Genomic DNA, 21,340 nt, shown 5'->3' on the forward strand with positions numbered 1-21,340 from the left:
GCTGATGCCATTTACCCTGTAAGGATTAGTGCTGTCATGTTGATTTTTTTTTCTTTTTTCTTCTCCTAGAACTTAGTCTCATCAGTTTTAAATTACAAAGGCACTGGTTTACTTCATATTTCATCGTAACGATCTAACTTCTGTGGCAATATTTATATAATAAACTTGTGAAAGAAGAATGAATTTCAACTGCTCTGCAGCGTTGTAGATCCCTGTTCCCCAGACATAGGCCCTGTTGGGTTCCGTGGGGGTCAGAGTGTTTGCTGAAAATGCCCTCAGCCTCATAAACCTGGCAGGGGGTAGTGGTGGAGGAGGACACTTGAGTGATTTTAGGGCCATTAGTTTTTCTTTCCTGTGGAGTTATCAGCTTCACTGTTTACAGTTCAGTGAGAGGCAAAAAGAAAACAAAAATTTCCTCCACTCTATGGAAGTTTAACACTGTAACTGTCAACGGTATCCTGCAGTAGTGGTAGAAAACGCAGCTAAGTAGACTCTGTCTTCTCAGGTTATTTAGAAATGATTTGATGTTCTTTGCAAAGAAGAGGCAGACAGAGCTAATACTAAACCCAAGTAGGGTTCCAAAAGGTGAATATTACAACTCATTGATTGATTGTAGAGTAGGTAAAGGCTTAAGGGATACAGTTTTAAATTCTTATAGCTTACCCAATTAGATTTTTAAACTTCAGGATTATGTAGCTAAGTTACTTTAGAGTTGTGCTGCCCTGCCCCTGGGAAGGAAATTTAAGCCTTCCCTACCTGAAGTCTAAGTAAGTGTGAATTTATCACATATTTTGATTAGATTAAAACCCTTTTCAGTTAGGTTTTTACAATATAAAATAGATCTAATATTGAAATGACACAAATTTGGAATCATTTTTAACTTTATTTGCCACTCTTTATAGACATTGGTCCACTTCCACATGAAAAGTAGGGAGCATCTACTTCCACTTAGCATTCTGTAGAACAACCGGAGTAACGTACTTACTTACAAAAGGGGGAAAATTACTGAAATCATGCCCCACGATGTCCCCCAAATGTTTTTGGGTGTGTAATTACAAGCATCTGTAACTCCACAAAGCTAGTTCCTGCTTCCATCAATGTAGTATCTACCTTTAATATCCACACCTGACCATTCGGATCACCAAACTTTCAGAAGAGGTTAAAAAACAGCTATAGTCTGTCAATCAGATGGAAGTCCAAATCTAAGTGACTATATAAGCGCACATACATAGTTTAGAGCTGCTTGAAGTTAAAGACCTTTTACTCGTTTCAGAGGTATTTACATTAAGACGTTCATAGTATACCAACAGTCCAATGATCACTTTCACCTGTCCTATGTAAGGAAGTAAGTTAAGCATTTTCAAATTCAGTGCATTTTCCCAACACAAACTGTCCTATATGAAATAAATATACATTTATTTCAGTGCATGTTTCCAAATATTAAATGGAATGAAATTATTAAATGGTTATATCAATCATAGTATTTGAGCATATTATATCACACAGCTATAATTCACTCTAAAAGAGCATCATCACAGGCACACAAAATAGAGAACACAAATCTGCTTTTTTTAATAATTTCATACTATCTACTTTACACTAAGAGATTTATTATAACGAAAACATTTCCAAACCCCTTTTCTAAGTTGGCATAAGGAAAGTTCAATCCATTCGAATCTTCTGGTTTGTCATCCTATAAATGATGCTATCGTATCCAGGATCCATGTTCCAAATATTGTAAGAGGTGATAATCACAGCCAAGGCCAAGGCGATCATTATCCAAAGTATCATGTTGAAAACCACTGGATATTCAAAATTATACTTATATGCGAGGTTATAGGTACTTGATGGGTCCTTCTACAATAAAGAAATCAAGAGGGAAGAATGTTAAGTTAGTTAGGAAATTATCCCAATTTGCTAGCTACGATTCACTTATCTAACAAACTATATTAATAAGTGGCATAAGAGCTCCTTTTATATTAGGAGGAACCAAGGAGGGGGAGCCTTCACAGAGAAGGTAAGCACACTGTTGGTGGAAGTATATCCAACTGCTTGCAACGCCGATAACTTGACAGTGTAAGTATAAGTATACTGTGATCCAGCCCGTTCACGCCCTGGGGAACACACTTAGTTCACGCCCTGGGGAACACAACACACTTGTAGATGTGTACCAAGACATGTGCAAGGATATCCATCAACGGGATGGATAATTGTGGCACATCCAGTGGAACACAGAGTAGTTCAGGTCATTTTACCAACTTGCATGGCTCTTAAAAACCATACTGAGCCTTTGCTCAGAGTAAAATACATATAGTATGATGTATGATTCTAGACAGGCAAAACCAAACATTATTTAAGGATAAATACATATGTATTAAAACTGTAAAGAAAAAGCCAGGGAATGGTTAACATAATATTCAGGAGAGCAATTACCTCTAGATGGGGAGGGTAAGGGAATAAGACAAAGACAAGAGGGAGCTTCAGAATTACACGTTACATACTTTTTGTATGCTGTGTGTGGAAGGTGTGTCCTGCCAGGGAGGTTTTACATTTGCTTCTGCTGGAAGCCACCGGTCTTACCAGCCTGGGGCTGAGGTTTGTGTCAGTTTCTTGGCCTGGGGCTTCCTAGAACTTGCCGATAGTATAAATTTGAGCCTCAAACCCACATAAAGGTGGCCCTGTGGTTAAGGATTCCCTAGGAGACATTCCACCCCCAGCACATACCCCGACTGCACAGCCCCCAAGCTGCCTTCCTGTCTCCTCCTGCTGGCAGGCTGTTTTCTAGTCTGCCCTCTCACTGCGGGCACGGCCCTTTCAGGGTCCCAGCTTCACGGGGAGGCGTCAGTTCCAACTCCCCACAGAGAGCCAGTTGCTCGGTAACCCAACTGGAAATGTTCCCAGGACAGCCTAACACAGTTCTCCAGTTCCCTTTCTTTAGTTGCTCCTTAAGAGTTTCCCTTACTTTTTTTTTTGAGAGTTAAACTGTAAACTGTGCGTTCAAGAGGGTGTTTACTTTTTATCCACTATTTCTAGCTCTGGAGTCGGTTTGTCTAGCCTGCCATGCTGTCTTAAACAGAGGTCTTCCACTCCGAGACAATCGCAAACCAGTCACGTCTAGATTATCTTCAACACACGCATTACTTTGAGCATCTCACTCGAAGTCCCACACAGCGACTGGTAAAAATGGACCCAAAGGAGAGGGTCCATAAACGACTGGGAAGCCGCCTGCTCTGAGAGATGAAGCCAGCTGTAAGTAATGTTCTTGGCCGTGTGCACACACACGCTTGTTTTACTAGGGCTGGCACCCTTGCCTATGATCCTAAATGCTTAAAAATCAAAGCAAGATCCAGGTCAAAAAATTGTATTAATAGAGAGTGTACGTAGCCGGAAAGTGGGAGACTGTACCAGTAAGACAATGTACCTCTGAGATGAGAAAAGCAGACTCCACAAGTTGAGAGCGCCACACCACTCCCTCACGTTAACTTCTGAGGTCTCCTTGTAATACCCATATTTGAATTACCTTATGGGCTCTGACACGTTTGCTGTTATCCCTATCCCTACCAAAGTCTTGCATTATCTGATTACAACCCCAAAGAACTGAGCATCACTGGCAAAACACATACCTACGTGAATAAGAAACCTACGTTTTAATTTTTTCAGATTTACTGGACTGCTCATTCATACTGCCCACGAGTGATACAGGATTTAGTGGGGTTTTTAGAGTTAATCTAAAAACGTACTCACCGCTTGTTTTGCCTCAAGGATAGTCCTAGTCTTCCTCGCAAGGGATGTGTCGAACGATCTGACAGTCACTAACTCTACCACTGCATTCCCACCGTAGAGACTGTACATGTCATCTGCAAACTGAAGAGTTACTGACGTTACGACGTTACTATGAATCTCAAAACACATACTTATTTAAAATTTTTGTAAAGCTTCTGTGCACTACAAGAACAAATACAATACAATTACCTACTGGCTCATGAAATACACTGTGTCTTAAAACAGGCAAGTCTTAAAGGTTTAAATATTCAGAAAAGTGTTAAGATTCAACGTATAAACGTTCAAAATAAAATTACTTCCAGAAAGGAGTAGTCACTGAATTTGTTGGTGTATAAGTTGGGGGCAGGGAAGTAGGAAAAATGAAATCTTTGTTGTCTCTGGTTGATTGCAAACATCTACAGAGATTTAACTATGAAGCCTCACTGAAGAGCTGCAGGTGAATAACGTCAAGGGCAGAAGAAAACTAGCATTTACTAACTAGCATTTACTAGTATCTGCTAAATGTCTGGTACTGTGCTAAGTGTTCTCCTTCGGTTATTTCATAGGGATTAACGGGGACAGAGTTTCAGGGAAGCTGAAAGTTCTGGCGATGGATGGTGGTACAGTTGCCCAACAATGTGAATGTCCTTAGTGCCACAGAGCTGTATATATATACTTAGAAATGGTTAAATGGTAAATTTATGTTCGATATATTTTACCAGAGACAGCCCTGGGATTTCCCTGGTGGTCCAGTGGTTAGGACTCGGCACTTTCACTGCCGGGGCCTGGGTTCGATCCCTGGTCGAGGAACTAAGATCCTGCAAGCCGCTTGGCAAGGCCAAAAAAAGAGACAAAAGACAGACATCCCAACATACACCTGTGACCTACTCCATCCTCGGTCACTGAAATTAGAGGGCCCTCAAAGAAGGTGAGTAAAAAGACTTCAATCAATAGTATTTCACTAAGCAGATTTTTCCCTAAAAGTCAAATGCTCTAACTGCTCACACCCCATTCACTGATGGTTTACCTTTTGTAGAGCATCAACAAGGATCTTAGAAGCATCTCTAAATTGTTCAGAGTCTTCCCCGTAACGTTTCCCAATTTCGTCCAAACCTGCCAGCTCCAGTGAGTATAAATCAGGAGAATGATCCTTGGCTAGATGCTTATGTCGAGACAACTTAGGAGAACAAACAAAAGGAAATAGATGAAGTATTGTCAAACACAGCCAGTTGGAGTTTTACACCTAACTAAACTAGGCAGAAACACCCCAGGGTACCACAACAGTCTAGAACGGTGGCAAACAGAACTGGTTAAAATGGGAGTTTCTGATAAAACAAATCCAACACAAATCTCATTTTTTAGGAGCAGTTATAATAAAAGCTCTTTTAAAAATTTCTTAGTTTAAAAACCTCAGGTACGGGCCAGGGTATGAGAGAGCAGATGGTTGGACCAGATTGATCCCGGAAGAGACAAGCCATCAGTGCTCACAGAGCAGTCACCTCCCACACCACCAGCACTACACTTCCACACTCCCCAAACCAACCCCACTGAGAGTTTGGGCAACAACTTCAGAAGACAGCACACGGGTAAGATTTTCTATTTCATCATAGGAGGGTTTTTTTTTAAAAAAGTCATTCACCAAAAATATACATATATATATATATATATATATATATATACACTACAGGCATATATATTCCCTTCCTGCCTTGGTCGACTGCATTATTAGTCCAAACTGTTTAAGACATCTGACAAGAAATCAACAGGTCAGAAGCCTGTGTTCTTGGAAGATATATTAATACTTACTATCCCTCCTAAAGGTAGAAATGCAAAGTAATTTGTTAACATGAGATGAGTTCAAACTTCCCAACACCACTGCTGATTTCTCAACTTTCATGGAATCATAAATCTAGGGCACATTAAACTTTTTGACTGGTGTTACTATCATTCACTATCATTCAAGGACTCTCTAGAAATGTCTTCTGGAACCAGAATAAATGGAACTGAAAAATTAGAGAAGCCTACTTACCAGACTTGAAATATCATGTAGCACTTGCAGTTCAGAAAGAAAAAGCAGATCAACCTGCAGAGAGCAGAAAGAAATGAGCATTATTTTATTTTATTTATTTATTTTTTTTTTTGCGGTACGCGGGCCTCTCACTGTTGTGGCCTCTCCCGTTGCGGAGCACAGGCTCCGGACGCGCAGGCTCAGCGGCCATGGCTCACGGGGCCAGCCGCTCCGCGGCATGTGGGATCTTCCCGCGTCCCCTGCATCGGCAGGCGGACTCTCAACCACTGCACCACCAGGGAAGCCCAACAGCTTTATTTTTGATAAAGCTGCATCTAAACTCTAAACTGGTTTTCCCTCAGGGCATCAGAATATTCTGGCGCACTGCAACGAGGTCCTGCCAATAGCCTACTTTGCTCACATCCCTTGAAGAATAAAAGATGGTGGTGGTCCTGGTCATCCAGAGTAGGTGAAGAAGGGAGGCTACCACAAAGGTGGCATGCCATGTGGTTAAGAGGGTGCATGAACAGGTGGTGAAGCTGGCATACAGGAGCCAAAAGTAAGGGTGGTGCCCTCCACTGTACAGTCAAGAATGAATTAGAAAAATGAGGCAACACATCAAAAGTGGCACTGAATAATGGCTCCCACATTACCAGGTCCACACAGCTCTACCAACTAGTTACTGTGATTTCTGGCCTGTCAGGATTAATTGGTGGTGGCAACCCTTGCGCTAGAATGTAGTGCTATTTATTACTACAGATCAGCTCACAAACAGAGTCAATTCATTCATGAGATTCATTTTTTAAAAATTACACTAAAGGAAAAAAGAATCTAAGCAAGCAATAAACTTGCAAAACTTTTCATTTTCTAAAATTTCAAGTTTGCTGTAAAGTCAGGAGCATAAGAAATGGGAAATTACTAATGATGTTCATTTATTCATTCAATGATGTTCATTTATTCATTCAGTGATGTTCATTTATTCATTCAGTGATGTTCATTTATTCATTCAATACTTACTTCATTGTTCCTACTCAGAGAATTGAGGGGAAGTGAACTGAGAACAGAGTTTTCTTGAAATAGTCGATTGCGGAGCTGTCTTAGTGTTACTGAGAGATCTTCAAAAACCGAGTTTGCCTTCCCCACCATGTACACTCTCTGCAAGAATCCAAAATTTTGTTACATTCTACAGATTAATTCCAATATAGAGGTCTGTCAGCATTTTTCATAAAATTAGTTTTAAATTTTCATTAAATAAAAGCAAGCTTATTTTTTAAAGCATTTAAAATAAAACACTTACTTCCTCACTGGGAGCCAACTGTAAAACTACAGGAGTTTCTTCAGAAAATAAGGAGTGAATGGAATTTGCAACGCTGTCAAGACTAAAAGGAACTGCCTGAAATTTAATAGTGAGATATTATTATCAGAACCAAAATGGGAAGAAAAAATCATTTACATAGCATTAAAAAAGGAGGCTTAAAAAAAAAAGTACCAGCATTTTCTATGGAAATTCAAAAAATCATATCCAAACGCAAAGAGCCCTTTTGGGGGCACAAGAAGATTAAACAGCCCCCTAGTGGGCCAATGAGTTTGTGTCTCCAAATGTGCCTATATGAGAAAAAACGTGCAAAATAAAGGACAAAACATTACCTTCCACAAACGACCATTTTCTGGTGGTCATTCAGGTATTTTAAGCAGCAATACATCTGGTTTCAATATTGATAAAATGTGCCACAATGAATGTATATTCTACAATAATGATAATGTATTAACTTGCATTTAAGTATTAACTTGCATTTAAGAGAAGGTCAAAAGAATTTGAAGACTTGAATATAATTGAAAGAGACCATTTTTCATTTCAGAAAAAAATGTTTATAAGATGTATGGTTTGGTCTTCAGATAGACTGAAGACTCAGGCAAGGCATAAAGTATGTCACAAGAATTCTGATGTGAAATTTATCTTGGGAACACATGGTATTAATAAACCGAAATAGCTAATTGTGATAAAATGTACTTTTTTCCGTGAATTTATTATTAAAGTGAAACATACACATAATATGGTGCACAGATCTTGGAGTCAAAGCTCAAGGAATATTTACAAATGGATATGCTCATATAAGCCAACCAGAGCAAAACAAAACATCAGCGCCCTACAAGCCTCTCTCCCCACTCCCTCCACCCCCAGGGGTACCCAAATTCTGACGTCTATTCCCATAGACCTGTTTTTGCCCCACATTATTTTTTTAAATAGATTATGGTAATTTTCCCCTCAAAAACTTATTTTATTCTTAATATTATTACAACAAGCAGTACAGTAGTAATGTTTTTGTTTTAATGGAGATTTCGTACAGTGATTTTTTTTCCCAGTAATTCCCTTTACTATTATTAAAAGGTTCATGTGTATATAAGGAGCTCGTTAACGTGGGCCAGGCAGAAATAAATGTGATTAATAAACGTGAAGTGTAATCTATTTTTACTCTTACACAAGATGCATACTAACTCTTCCCCAAATTCTCTTAAAATAAGTTAATGAGTAACTGAAGAAGGGGAAGAGTTCCAGCTTGCAAAAGCATCCTGTTACAAGCTCCCTGAGTCAGCCACAAGTGCTCCTCCTTTTGCAAGCACACACTTCACTTCCTTGGGCTTTGGAAGGAATACGAGAACATGTAACAAACTCTCCAGCCTCATTTCACCTCAGTGGCACACACAGCAGGAAAGTTGAAGATTAAAGGTACGTGTCCCTAGCAATCAAATTGGAGAAGCTACTGAGTCAGGTGAGCGCCAAACTGTGAAGGAAAAGAAAAAATTATATAGACTGCTATACTATAAAAGGAAAAAAGGTCATGCTTAAAATCCCATGACTGTTTTCTTCTACTACATTATAAGGATACACGTTTGTCCTGGGAAAAATGGAAATTCTGTATCTACAGGACTTGAAAATCTAATGATAACAGCTAGCTAATCAAATAGAAGCTTTAAGTGGAATTCTAAGGCTTTTTTTTTTGGGGGGGGGTGATTTTTCCCTCAGAGCTTTACATCTTTCCACCTACTGCCACTAAAAGGATTAGAAGCAGTCAGTCAGGGTCAAGCAATAACATGACCTCTTTTTAAATGTTTAGTTTTGGATTGTAGGCTAATGAAAATCTTAATGGCATATTGGATTTTTAATATACTTTATTTTTTGGCTGTGCTGTGTGGCCTATGGGATCGTAGTTTCCTGACCAGGGATGGAACCTGTGCCCCCTGCAGTGGAAGCACGGCGTCTTAACCACTGGACCAGGGACGTCCCATATATACATTTTGTTTTGTTTTGTTTCCCTTTTTTGCGGTACGCAGGCCTCTCACCGCTGTGGCCTCTCCCGCTGCGGAGCGCAGGCTCAGCGGCCATGGCTCACGGGCCCAGCCGCTCCGCGGCATGTGGGATCCTCCCGGACCGGGGCATGAACCGGGATCCTCCCGGACCGGGGCATGAACCAGTGTCCCCTGCATCGGCAGGCAGACTCTCAACCACTGCGCCACCAGGGAAGCCCCCATATATACGGTTTTAAAAGAGATCTTCTACAGTGATTTTCACAGAAATCACACAACAAGCTACTTAATAATCTTTGCGAAGACTAAAAGTATCTTTTTCACGTCTTGCATTTTTATTGTTCCCTTCCTTGCATTTACTCTGAAATTCTTCTGGTTTCTTTAGCTCATTAATTTCCAATCTTTTAAATTATCTAACATGTGCCTGTAGGGTTATAAATTTTCCCTCTTCTTACTACTTTAGCTGTACCCCACAATTTTTTAAATATATGGCACATTTGTGATATTCAGTTCCAAATAATTTCAACACTTCCACCATAATTTTCTCCTCAACCAATGAATTATTTAGGACTGTGTCTATTCCAGCTATCTTTTCCTTCTTGTTGGCTTTTTAAAAATTAATTTTTGAGTTATATATACATGCGGTTTAAAGAGACAATTATCTAAGACTTTCTATGGAAGATAAGTTTGCGCATCCATTTCCTATTTCTATGAGGTACTTTCTTTCCTCCCCCATCTTTTTTCTTCCTCACTTCGAGTTAGTTTTTCCAGTTTTATTGAGATACCGTTAACATACATCACTGTGTAAGTTTTAAGGTATACAACATGATGGTTTGACTTACGTATACTGTGAAATGATTACTGCAATAAGTTTAGTGAACATCCATCATCTCATAGATACAAAAAAAAGAGAAAGCGAAAAAAATTGTTTTCCTTGTGCTAACTTAGAATTTACCCTCTTGACAACTTTCACATGTATCACACAGCGTTAACTACAGTCATCACGCTGACTGAATTACATCCTTAGTACCCTATTCATAGCACTCACCTTCAAATCTTTTGTTTCCTTTTCTTTTTACCACCACCTCTAAATAATGTTTATACTACTCCATCTTGATTTTTTAATTTTAGGCATTATGTATTTATCGCCCATTATAGAAAATGAGGATCTAGCTCTCCCACATTACCAACCACAGCCCTATCCCCTTACAAGCACTCTCTCTCTCCACCCTCCCAATAGTTATAATTTTCATTTCTGTATCATTTTATTGTAACTACTTAAACAATATTCTCAGCCTAGCTTCATACTATGCAATTCCTGCTTTTCCTTTCCTGCGCTTCTGGTCCCTAATGGCAATGATGAGAAATCTGCTACCGTTTTGCTCTCATTCCTTGGTCATGGCAGCGTCTTTTCTCTCTGGCAAGATTATTAGCGTCCTTGACAGTTCTTCAATTTCACTATATTTAGGTGTTGATTTGGCTTTAGTCTACCTCAGTGTGCTCTAAACCTGAGGAGTCGTTCTTGTGTTTGCTTCTACCATTTCCAAGCATTTTTTAAGGTATCATTTTGTTACTGTATTCAGATTTAACTGCATTGTGGTCAGAGAGGGTGGTTTATATGATACTGATTATTATCCATTGAGATTTGCCTTGTGGCCTAGTACATGGTCATTTTTTGTAAGCATGTCATGTGTGCTTGGAGATAATCTATACTAGACCACAGGAAAAGTGTGAAACATCCCCCACCACCAAAATCAACATCATATAGACCAGTGTTACAATGCAGTGAAATTAGAAACTGAAAAATTAAAAATTATTTTGAAAGAACCCATATGTGTTACAACACTTCTAAATAACTCATGGGTTAAAGAAATCAGTATAAATTACAAAATATTTTTAAGTGAAAATGAAAGCACCACATATCAAAAATATCTTTTAACTGCCTCTGGTTTCTATCCCTTCCTTTAACTCTTTCACAATTTTAATGTATGTATTTTTAAATCTCTTTTTGAGGCTGGTCTGTTATCTGTAGTAGTTCTCTAGGGGGATGAATTCTGTTTGGTGTCGCACCTGCTGACTTTCTCATGGCATTTTTTTCCTTCAAGCGTTTGGTAAATTCAACTCCTCTTCAATTCTTTTTTACCGAAGGAGCCCTGGGCTGGGGAGGTGTCTGTGTGGGGTGGATTGTGTGAATCTGGAGCATGTGACTGCACAGCACAAGCCCATAGTTCCGATTTCTCTTAGGGGGGCTCTTTGGGCCCCACAGCTAAGGGTGGCAACCCAGCTCCTTCATGGTAGCCCTGGGGCGGCTGGGGTTTTAATAGTCCTCCTTTCAAGAACAAGACAGCATTTTATAGCCCCAGGCTTTCTGTAGGGAACACAATTTCACCTTCAGCTCCTGCTCACCACTGTGGCTTTTGAATTCTCTATTCATATCTGGCACCTGTGTGTACCCCTTGCTTGCTTTCGAGTTTAGTGATACATGTGAAGATGTTTGGTGACTTATATATGCTTACAGTAGAAGGATGGCCTCTCACAACAGCTCAGTCAGCCATATTGCCTGAAAGGCCAGTGAAGGGGTAAGTGAGCCAGCAAAACTGCCTCCAGTCTCCTTCTTACACAAAAATGATAAAATTCTGAAGGGAAGGTGACAAAATAATGCCCTAGAAAATGTCAGCAGGTTACACCCTCAACTGGTTTCTCTTTTTTGAGCCTCTGACTATTCTGAGAGTGGGCCAATTTCTCTACCTGTTACCTTAGAAAGTATTCTCATCCATGGCAAACAGCCAAGTCTCAATAAATTTACAACCATCATATAATTAAAAAAAAACTACCAGTGCATTAAAAAAAACCCACGAGTGCTTAGAACTCAATCCATAATGACAGCTGACAAAACAAAATTTTAAATGCATCCCTTTAATTCTTTATAATAAATACTCACATTTTCCAAAGGGTACGAAATGACACTGCCTGGGGGTAGAGCAAGCTTGTCCACTCCCTTCACCATCACCATAACGGTAGCCCGAGGACGGTGGAATAGGTTACCCACTGCGAGTCCCGGCCAAGAAAGGTCCTACACATTGAAAAGTGTGAAACTGTGCCCATTATCAACTCAGGAAACCATTTCCCTAATAACATCTAACAAGCAGAATTACGGGGTACTGGGATGACACTGGCAATGAAAACTCACAGGGACAGCAAATGTCTTATTTAAAGCAGTAGTTGCAATCTCCTAATTGAGGATGCTGATTTCTACCTTCTTCGTTTTCTTAAACTTCTACAGACTTGAAACAATAAAGTCTAATAATAAGTCATCTCAAACCTTCTGTGGAAAAAAGCAGGCATATAAACAAAATGTAGGTACTTTTCAAATTCCAGATTACAAAACATTCTCTTTTCCATATAACCATGGACATTTTCTTTCCTCACATCATTCTTTGCCCTTACCTACAGCATCACTTTTCTTTCACAGTGACACAGCAAGGCTACCATTACAACATTCTCTTTAGACTAAGTGCTTTATAAATAAAATTCCTGCTGAAAGTAACTCACAGTAGTTTATTAATAATTATTTCTAAAGGTTACTTTGACAGCCATTTGTAGTCAAAATTAAGTTTGTAAAGAACTAGGTACAAATTTCATCCTTAAATGTAAACAACCCATCAGGTTCACGCAAGGAACGCAGGGGCTCCACCCAAAGGCCCAGCAGAGAGGCAGCTCCCACGCATTGCTTCTGGTTTCAAGGGCACTCAGGACCTAGGAAGAATGTTCCTTTGAGTGATTGATGATATCTAGAGACCACCTCAAAAGCACCAAAGTTTAAAGTGGGAGGAGACAGGAAGATAGAGGAAACTCCATCTCCTTTCTTCCAGCCCTGAGCTTTATAAAATGTCTCATACTGACTGGACCTAGGCCCCCTACACAACAATCATGTAAGCAGACAGTTATTACAAAAGGTTATGGCTACTGACCACACTATTTTCCTAAATTCAGGTAAGATGCATATACATTTTATCATTCATAAAAAATTGCAATGGACTGAATGTACGTGTCTCCTCAAAATTCGTATTGCAAAATCCTAATCCCTCCAGTATGACGGTATTAGGAGTAGGGGCCTTAGGGAGGTAACTACATTATGAGGATGGAATCCTCCTCGTGAATGAGCTTAGAGCGCCCTTATAGAGGGGACCCCAGAGGGCTCTCTCCAGCTCTCTCCACCATGTGAGGGTATGAGACAAGAAGTTGGCAGTCTGCAACCCAGAGAGGGCCTTCACCAGAACCCTACCATGCTGGCACCCTGATCGCAGACTTCCAGCCCCTGGAACTGTGAGAAATAAATGTTTATAAAGCAGCCAGTCTATGGTACTTTGTAATAGCAGCCTGAACCAAGACACAAATCTATCACGTGTACTGGAAAAACACAATAAAATTATACATCCTATTAATAGTAGGACAGATGCATTCTCTTGTATAACAAAGAACGTCACTACTATGAATAAACGATTACATGGTTAATCTTTTATAATGATTTGTTTTCATAACCAAGCTTCGAACACTTATCCAAAATCTCCCTGACTACAAATAAGCTTTTTCCTTTTGTGATCTGGACCTATGTCTGCCCGTTGCTTTCCTGGCATATTAGCAGAAATCAACGAAAATGCTTGCACAAGCAGCTCCAAATATTTTTTAAAAATACACATACTTCTTTCACAGAGAAGCCCATGGACAATGCAGCCACATCTGGGATTCGCTCTCCTGGTATGGGCCAATTTCCATCCCGGAAAACAACAGACCCTGGTGATCTTAATATACTGAACTCATTCCCTAAGACACCTGAAAGGAAAACAGATTAATAAATGATCACCATCATAAATCTTTTGTACCCACATTGAAAATTATTAAATATAATACATACTTTCCCATTCTCCACTGACTTTAGCATACTAAATTTTGATTGGACAAAATGCTAAAACCTAAACATCAACAAATTCTTTTTCAAAGTATCACTGTAAGAATTTAAGTCCATACATTCTGCTGTAACAAAGTTACAACTATGAAACAAGATTCTCCTAATGATCTAGGTGCCTTCCTACAGATGGCCCTTAAACAGGGGCATGTGGCAATTTGGCAAGAATTAGAAATCAGCAGCATTTCTCCACATTTTTAAAGAACCAAAACCAAAACCAAAACCTTGGCCCAGACCAGAAAGGAAGAAAAGAAACTTGAAATCTGTAAATTATTTCTACCATCGAGGGCTTCCCTGATGGCTCAGTGGTTAGGAATCCGCCTGCCAATGCAGGGGACACGGGCTCGAGCCCTGGTCCAGGAGGATCCCACATGCCGCGGAGTGACTGAGCCTGCGCTCTAGAGCCCACGAGCCGCAACTACTGAGCCCACGTGCCACAACTGCTGTAGCCTGCGTGCCTAGAGCCCGTGCTCCGCAACAAGAGAAGCCACTGCAACGAGACGCCCACACACCACAACGAGGAGTAGACCCCACTCACCGCAATTAGAGAAAGCCCGCGCACAGCCACGAAGACCCAACACAGCCATAAATAAATATTTCTACCATCGATCCTCTCTTGAAAATGCAAATTCATAAAATTCCTAGTATATCATGCCAAAACTTCAGCAGGTTAGTATATCTTAGGATAGATCATAGCTTCCCTTATGTCCCACAGGCAAAGCTATTGAAATGAGTACCGTCAAATGGGGGGTCCACGTTACCAGTCAGAATGTAAAATACTTCAGACTCTAGAAACAAAGTCCAGGACATAGTATTTCCAATGCACATATCAAGAGGCTGAGAAAAGGTATTCTGTAATAATAAAATCAACTAGTCTAGGGGTATGGGGCCTGGGATTAAGAGGTGAGAATGAGAATCAAGGGACTATGTTATAGGCCCTCCAAGGCTAAGGATGAGGTATCTTGCTTCTTCACCCATCGTGAGTTAACCCAATGATGTCTAGATTACACAAGGACAAGTAACTAATGGAAACTTTCGAGTTCCTATGAAAAGATTAGTTCCAAGTCCAAAACAAATCTTGGTCATGCCTAGCACAGGAAAATTAGACTTTAACAAAGTATCACTGTTACTCTCTTGACCTAAGGAAAGTACCACTTACAGGCTATGGGAATAACGTTGGAAGCAACAGTAAATGTTTTGGTGTTGCAGTATTGACAGTAAATAAAAGGCCTCAGGATGGTGCTGATACAACATGAAGAGTTACGAGTTTCATTCAGCACAGCCACTAGAGCAGGAATTTCCAAACTGCTCTACCCGAAGGCAGACAAAAATTAGCAGGATGGAATGGCAGTTTGTAAATGACAGACATCTTGGTTCGCTGAAGTAGTAGTTAACTGCAAACTCTAAGGAAAATGGGGCAGCAAGGAAGGCATACTTTCTGAATACCATACACACTTAAAGAACAATATCTGGATCTGGAGATTGCCTTGTTTGAGATGCAGCCCTACTCACTCGACCCCAGCAGACCTCTACTAAATTATTTTGCCTCAACTTTATAGTTAGAATCCACTTCCACACCTGTACAACAGTCCTTCAGCAGCCTAGAGCTTCAGAAAACCTTACGAGGATTCCTATACTAAGAAACTGCTGCTTCACGCAGGCATCTCCGGGATACCTGAAAGTCACCCATCCTCTACCTGAATATGACCAGCGAATGGGGATGCCACCTCAGCACTACATTTGCCAGCAATCATCTCCATTGTCCCAACATTCTAATCCTTTAAAAAGTTTAAGAAGTTGGCTTCCCAACTTCTCTCAACTTCCAGTTTTATCACTCCCAACTCAGGCTCACCAGATAACCTCATCTCCAGCTTCAAGAGAAAGCACAGGAATTCCTCCAGCTTCCTGCTTCCTCTCCCCATCACAAGTTTATCTGCACAAGCCCCTATCCTTATCTCCTCTCCTTCCAGGTGCTGGCAGGGATGTCCCTCCTCCGGTTGAAAATATCCCATGGTTCAGCCTTCAAGGGACCTTCTTTCATTCACCTACTGAATTATTCATTCAGGGTTTATTAAGTCTGTATTCTGGAAGAGAGGATGTATTGAGTTAGGTGGCTATATGGTTTGGAGCATACGAAGCTGGCCCTGTACAAAAGAGCTCCACGAGGGCAGGGGTTTCAGTCTGTCTTGTTCACACAATATCCCCAGGGCTGAAAACGGTGCCTGGCACACCGGTGCTCAATAGATACTTGTTGATTGAATGAATGAAGCCACATGTTGCACTAGCCGTTTCCCCTCTCAACTGGCTCTTTCGCTTCAGCATAAAAATACGCGTAGGGTGCTCCCATTCTAAAATCCAAACCACAAAACCCTTCCTTTGGTCCTACCAGCCTCCACCTACTTCTGCTTCCCTTCAGACGAAAAATCCTGGAAGAGTTGTCAGCCATCACTGGCTCTGCTACTTCTTCATCTCCTGTTTGCTACCTAACCCACAGCTTCTGACCCCCACCATGCCACTGAAATGACTCACCAAATCCCAAAGACAATTTTCAGCCCTCAATTTATGTAACTTCCCAAAGTAACTGATACTGACAACCCCTTCCTTGAAACTCTCCTGCCTTGGCCTCCATAAGCCCGGGCCCCTGGTTTTCCTTCCAATCCCTCTGGCTGCTTTTCTCCTCAGTTTCTTCCCCTTCCCATCCTTTAAAGCAGTGACGTCCAAACTTTTGAGATTTCAACCCTTTCAGTATAAAGTTTGAAAGTATTCCCAATATACATATATTTACTTATAAAGTATACATTTGTAGTATAAAATATACATTCATAATATATTACAGAACACACAAAATAGAAATTTTTTTAAAAGGATGACACACCTTAGTATTCTTCCCAATTTAATCATGAGAAAATAGCAGGCAAGCCCAAATTGAGGGACAGTCTACAAAAATATCTGACCATTACTATAAAAAAAAAAGAAAGAGAAAATAAGAGACAAATGGAATTTCCAGTACATTCTTCTGGCGTCCCAATATCACTGGGCACACTCCACTTTGGAGATCTGCAGCTCCATTTCTGACCCTCACTGCTTTCTATTCTACACTGTTCTACAATGGAGTCTCCCCCTGGCTGAGTCCATCTACTCCTTAAGACTGCAAACACCAAAAACACACTAATGGCTCCCAGATTTTTATATTCAGCCTAGATTTCCCTTGAGCCTTAGGCCTACATCCCCCCACAGTCAGCTGAGCATTTCCTTCTAAGTCCCATGGGTCCTTCAAACTCAACAGGTTCAGAACTGAATTCACCATTTTTCCATACACGCCTCCTACATTCTCTGTATCAAAGGATGACACCACCTTCCACCCAGCTGCTCGAATTAGTCATCTTTAAATCCTTCCTCAGCACCACAGCTAATCAACCAATGAATTCTGTCCATCTTTTGTTCTTCTTATCTCACAACCCTTTCCCCTCCATGCCCAGGGTCCTCATCAGGCCCTCCCCACTTCAGGCCCTCCTGAGGCTTGAAAGAACTGGCCGCCTTATGACCTGTCATGCCACTCTCAGATCCAGCCTTCCCAGCACCTTTTCAAACTACAGATCTGAACATTCACCCTGCAGCTCAACCACCTTCACTCGATGCCCGGAGCCTTTGAAACAAAATCCAAAATGTAACACCCAAAGCACTTCACCACCCTTCCTTTTGGGATCTCCCCACCTTAACCCCTATACGTTTCAGCTCCACCAAACTATTCGCTCTTTTGCTCTCACACCTCTGTGCTTTTACACATACTGTTCTGTCAAAAATGCCTTTTCTTCCCACCCCAACCTTTCACACATTTGCCTGTGAGGCACCCTGCCTAGGGAAATTTCCCCCAGCCTCCCCAGTCTGAGAGAGAGGTTAAGAATCCTTCCCCTCTTTGGGAACTCCCCACCATACTATGCTGTCATCTATGAATGGGGATGGAATCAACAAGTGAAAAAATAAACAGGTCCTACTTTTGACCTCTGGGGCATCAGTGACCAAACTGAATCCCTCTTCAACATGACATCCCTTCAAATTCCATGTGTTCACCCTTGGCCTTTTCTCTCCAAGCTAAACATCTAAATTTTTTTCAAATACTCCTCATGACCTGGTATTCATAACCCTAGATCCCTTCCCCTGGTCTCTGGTTTGGTAACACCATTTTAAAGGACTTATATATATTTTTCTCAAATAGAGAAGTCAGATCTCTTAAAGATGTTTTCCATTAAATCACATTTAGTCATTGTGGAAAACAGTAATTTAACCTCATCTGACAAGACCATGCAGTGCAGAAGCTGACAGGATCAGATTCTTGATCTGTATGAACTAGACTATTATAGTTAGGAAAGCAGGTTCAAACCATATACAGAAGCAATTATTTTGCCTCAGACCAAAACCTAACAAAAACCCCAAAACCTCACTGAGTCAAAATAATATCAATCATAACATTAAAACATGGAATTTCAGCGAGATGTTCAGTTAAATCACAGTATCAAAAGGAAGATTTTTAAATTTCAAAAACGGAATTTAAAAACTGAAAATAAAAAATTCCCCCAAAGAAATTGAGTAGATAGATCAGAACGACCATGACAGAGCCAGAGACGAAAGGTACAATATACAACCTTAAAATTTGGGGGTCATTAAAGTAAGTGTAACCATCACCAACACACGACACTGGGCACCTCCAGGGATGGAGAAAACCTGCAGATTTCAAAAACATCAAAGGTCTGCACCTTCATGTAGAATTAAACCACCATTCCCAAAGTGGGGCATCTCAGCACCTCACAGAGCAGCGGCACAGGCGTCCTACAGATTTTTAACGTCTAGGTTTTGAATCGACACACTGGGGAACAGGGACCCATTCCTCCAAACTGTTCTCAACTCGGCCTCTTGTTCACCACTGTGCCCCCAGTCCCTGCCCCCATCATTCCCACATTCTCACACCTGTGCCACGACATGTATAATGGGAAAGGCCCACACTTTGGAACCAGCTGATCTGAGTTCAATTCCAGCTTTGCGGCTTACTACTTGTGTGCTGTCTGGGTAATTTATCTAGGCTTGACCACTCTGTAAAACGAGGGTGATATCCTCTTCTAAGGATTGGTGTAAAATTAACCGAATTACATGATGCACGGTAAGAGGCCAATTATGAGCTGACTTGCATTCCCCTTGTTGAATGCTAGGGAACCTAGGTTCCACGGAGGAAACTACCATTTTTTGACATGTGACCCTAAGAACGTGACTCACATCTTAGTTTCCAAATCCTTAAAATTGGGAACTATTGCAAACTACTGAGAGGAACTTTAAATTCTCCTTGAGAAATAATCATACAAAAACAATTACCCCACCTCCAACTTCCGTATCCTGAAACACTGGGGGGAGTGGGAAGATTTCACCAATTACTGATGACAACCGCTAGAAATGAAGACACCAGAAAAACGCAAAGAAAAGCAGCAGCTGAGAAGTCTGCCTTCACTTCTTCGCAGAGGGCTGCAGTTCAACAGTTGACTGACAAATGCATCCCCGTCCTCCGAAGCGCCTCCCGAGCCGGAAGAGGCTGGAGCAAGACAAGCGGACGCGCCTTTCTCGAAGAGGCGAAGGGTGGAGGCCGGCTCAGGTGCCCCCACGCAGCCCAGCCCCGCCCGGCCCCAGCAAGCCCGCCAGGCCGCGCCGCCACAGGCCGGCCCGGAGAGAAGGCGGAGAAGGAGGCGGCTGGGCCGAGGCCATCGCCAGCTGCCCGCACTGCGGCATCCGCCCCACTGCCGCCCACCCGCGGCCGCCCCCGAGTCCCGCGGCCCGGGGCCTCACCCGCCACCAAGAAGGACAAGAGCACGACGAACACAGCCATGGTTCCGCGGCGGCCGCAGCAGTGCAGGGCGACACGGAGCTGGCCGGCGGGACGCCAGCGACCACCGCCGCACGAGTGGTTGACGAGCTCGGGCTCGCCCCGACTCCCTAAGCCCGCCCCGTCCTCGCCTCCTCTGGGACGGCTGCAGCCTTCTCCACCAATCGCCAGCTACGCCGCGGCCTGCGGAAGAGACGAAGCCCGGGAAACGTCAGCGTCATGGGCGGAGCCTAACGTGATGGATGGAAGGCCCTGCCAATGGCAGGCAGCGATCGAAGAGCCGGGGAGTTCCTCTCCTGGCCCGTGACGACCGGTCACGGGATGGAGGGTAGGGCGGGTGGTCGGGGGCTGGGAGGATGACGAAACCTGTCGAGGGGTCCAGGGAGCCCACATGGTGGGGCTGCCTCCCGGGTGCGGGCCCTTTCGCCAGTCTCGAGCGACGGTCTCCAACCAGGGTGTCTGTCTGTCCCGGTCGCGTGGCCTCACCCCGCTACGGGTGCAGCTGTGGAAGCTGCAGGGCTGGTTTGGGTTTCGCTATGACAATTACACAGATGCTGAGCACCTGCTGGGAGGAAGCCAGGCGCTTCGGGAAACCCCTGCACTCCAAGTAGGGGTGCTAGATAAACTACAGGACGCCCAGTTACGTTTGAATTTCAGATAAACAACGAATACTTTTTAGCATAAACATGTGAATATTCCACGGGACATACTTATACTAAAAAAAAGTATTCGTTGTTTATCTGAAATTCAAATATAACTGGGCGTCCTGCATTTTGATTTGCTAAATCTGGCAACCCTATCTAAGACTTTCTGATCTACCAGGAGTTAATTACATTAATTACTTCATCCATTCACTCAGTGTTAAGCGAAGGCTAGACATAATAATTTGACCAGGATCCTGCCTTCTCACATCTTATGGGGTTTTATTATTATTATTATTAAACCTATGATATGAAGCAAGAAATGACAGTGTATCATCTGTGGTCAGAAAACGATGTCCCAGCCAATGACCTTGAAAGATGGATGTGGTTTCAGTACGCAAGGATAGGAGATGGGGAGGTTCTTTCAGGTAGCAAAAACTAAGCTATGACAGGGAGAAAACCCATCAGGTTAAGCATTAAATGTTTAGTTTAACCAAGGAAGAGGGGCACAAAGTGCTAAAAATTTCAATTAGGGACATGTTTATTGAGGATGTTGAATGTTACATAAAAGAGCCACGCTTCAGTTGGTAGGAAATGGGGAGCCACTGACAGGTGTCTGAGCACTGTTCAGTGCACAAATGCAAGACGAAACTGTTGGGGGGGAAATGCCCTACTATTTCCTCAGTTTCCAATCTCCATTTTCTTCTTGGGATTAATAGAGGGAGAAAAAAAGGAGAGTGGGTTGAAAGCAGTGACCCCAGCAGTTTCTCAGGTATCCTAGGAAAATACTC

The 21,340-nt window shown here is 42.0% G+C and overlaps 1 protein-coding gene across 2 annotated transcripts; it reads right to left on the reverse strand.

The window, feature by feature from the left end:
* Positions 1-863: 863 nt before the first annotated feature.
* On the reverse strand, positions 864-20,028 carry ATP6AP2 (ATPase H+ transporting accessory protein 2). 2 transcript variants are annotated; one of them, XM_022556441.2, is made up of 9 exons: positions 19,872-20,028; positions 13,779-13,909; positions 12,018-12,149; positions 7,068-7,163; positions 6,788-6,925; positions 5,792-5,845; positions 4,790-4,939; positions 3,745-3,864; positions 864-1,857 (listed from the first exon to the last, which is right to left on the reverse strand). In XM_022556441.2, exons 1-9 carry the CDS (start codon positions 19,909-19,911, stop codon positions 1,663-1,665), a joined length of 1,056 nt encoding a protein of 351 aa, XP_022412149.1. In that variant the 5' UTR covers positions 19,912-20,028; the 3' UTR covers positions 864-1,662. The 2 variants fall into 2 exon arrangements, with proteins under 2 accessions (XP_022412149.1, XP_089760746.1); XM_089904620.1 differs by lacking the exon at positions 19,872-20,028 and adding an exon at positions 15,895-15,979.
* Positions 20,029-21,340: the final 1,312 nt, after the last annotated feature.

Source organism: Delphinapterus leucas, chromosome X (assembly GCF_059928025.1).
Source record: "Delphinapterus leucas isolate spDelLeu-1000000601 "Yukka" chromosome X, BTC_Dleu_Yukka2, whole genome shotgun sequence".
NCBI classification, from domain to species: domain Eukaryota; kingdom Metazoa; phylum Chordata; class Mammalia; order Artiodactyla; family Monodontidae; genus Delphinapterus; species Delphinapterus leucas.

What these genes read in the sequence shown, in the direction of transcription:
- ATP6AP2 (XM_089904620.1), bottom strand. Translation starts at nt 15,964, where the DNA reads ATGGGGAGAGGAAGCAGGAAGCTGGAGGAATTCCTGTGCTTTCTCTTG. An exon ending in TACATGATATTTCAAGTCTG is followed by an intron (nt 4,940 to 5,791) that starts GTAAGTAGGCTT and finishes TGTTCTCCTAAG; the next exon opens with TTGTCTCGACATAAGCATCT. An exon ending in TCCTTGAGGCAAAACAAGCG is followed by an intron (nt 1,858 to 3,744) that starts GTGAGTACGTTT and finishes TCTTTATTGTAG; the next exon opens with AAGGACCCATCAAGTACCTA.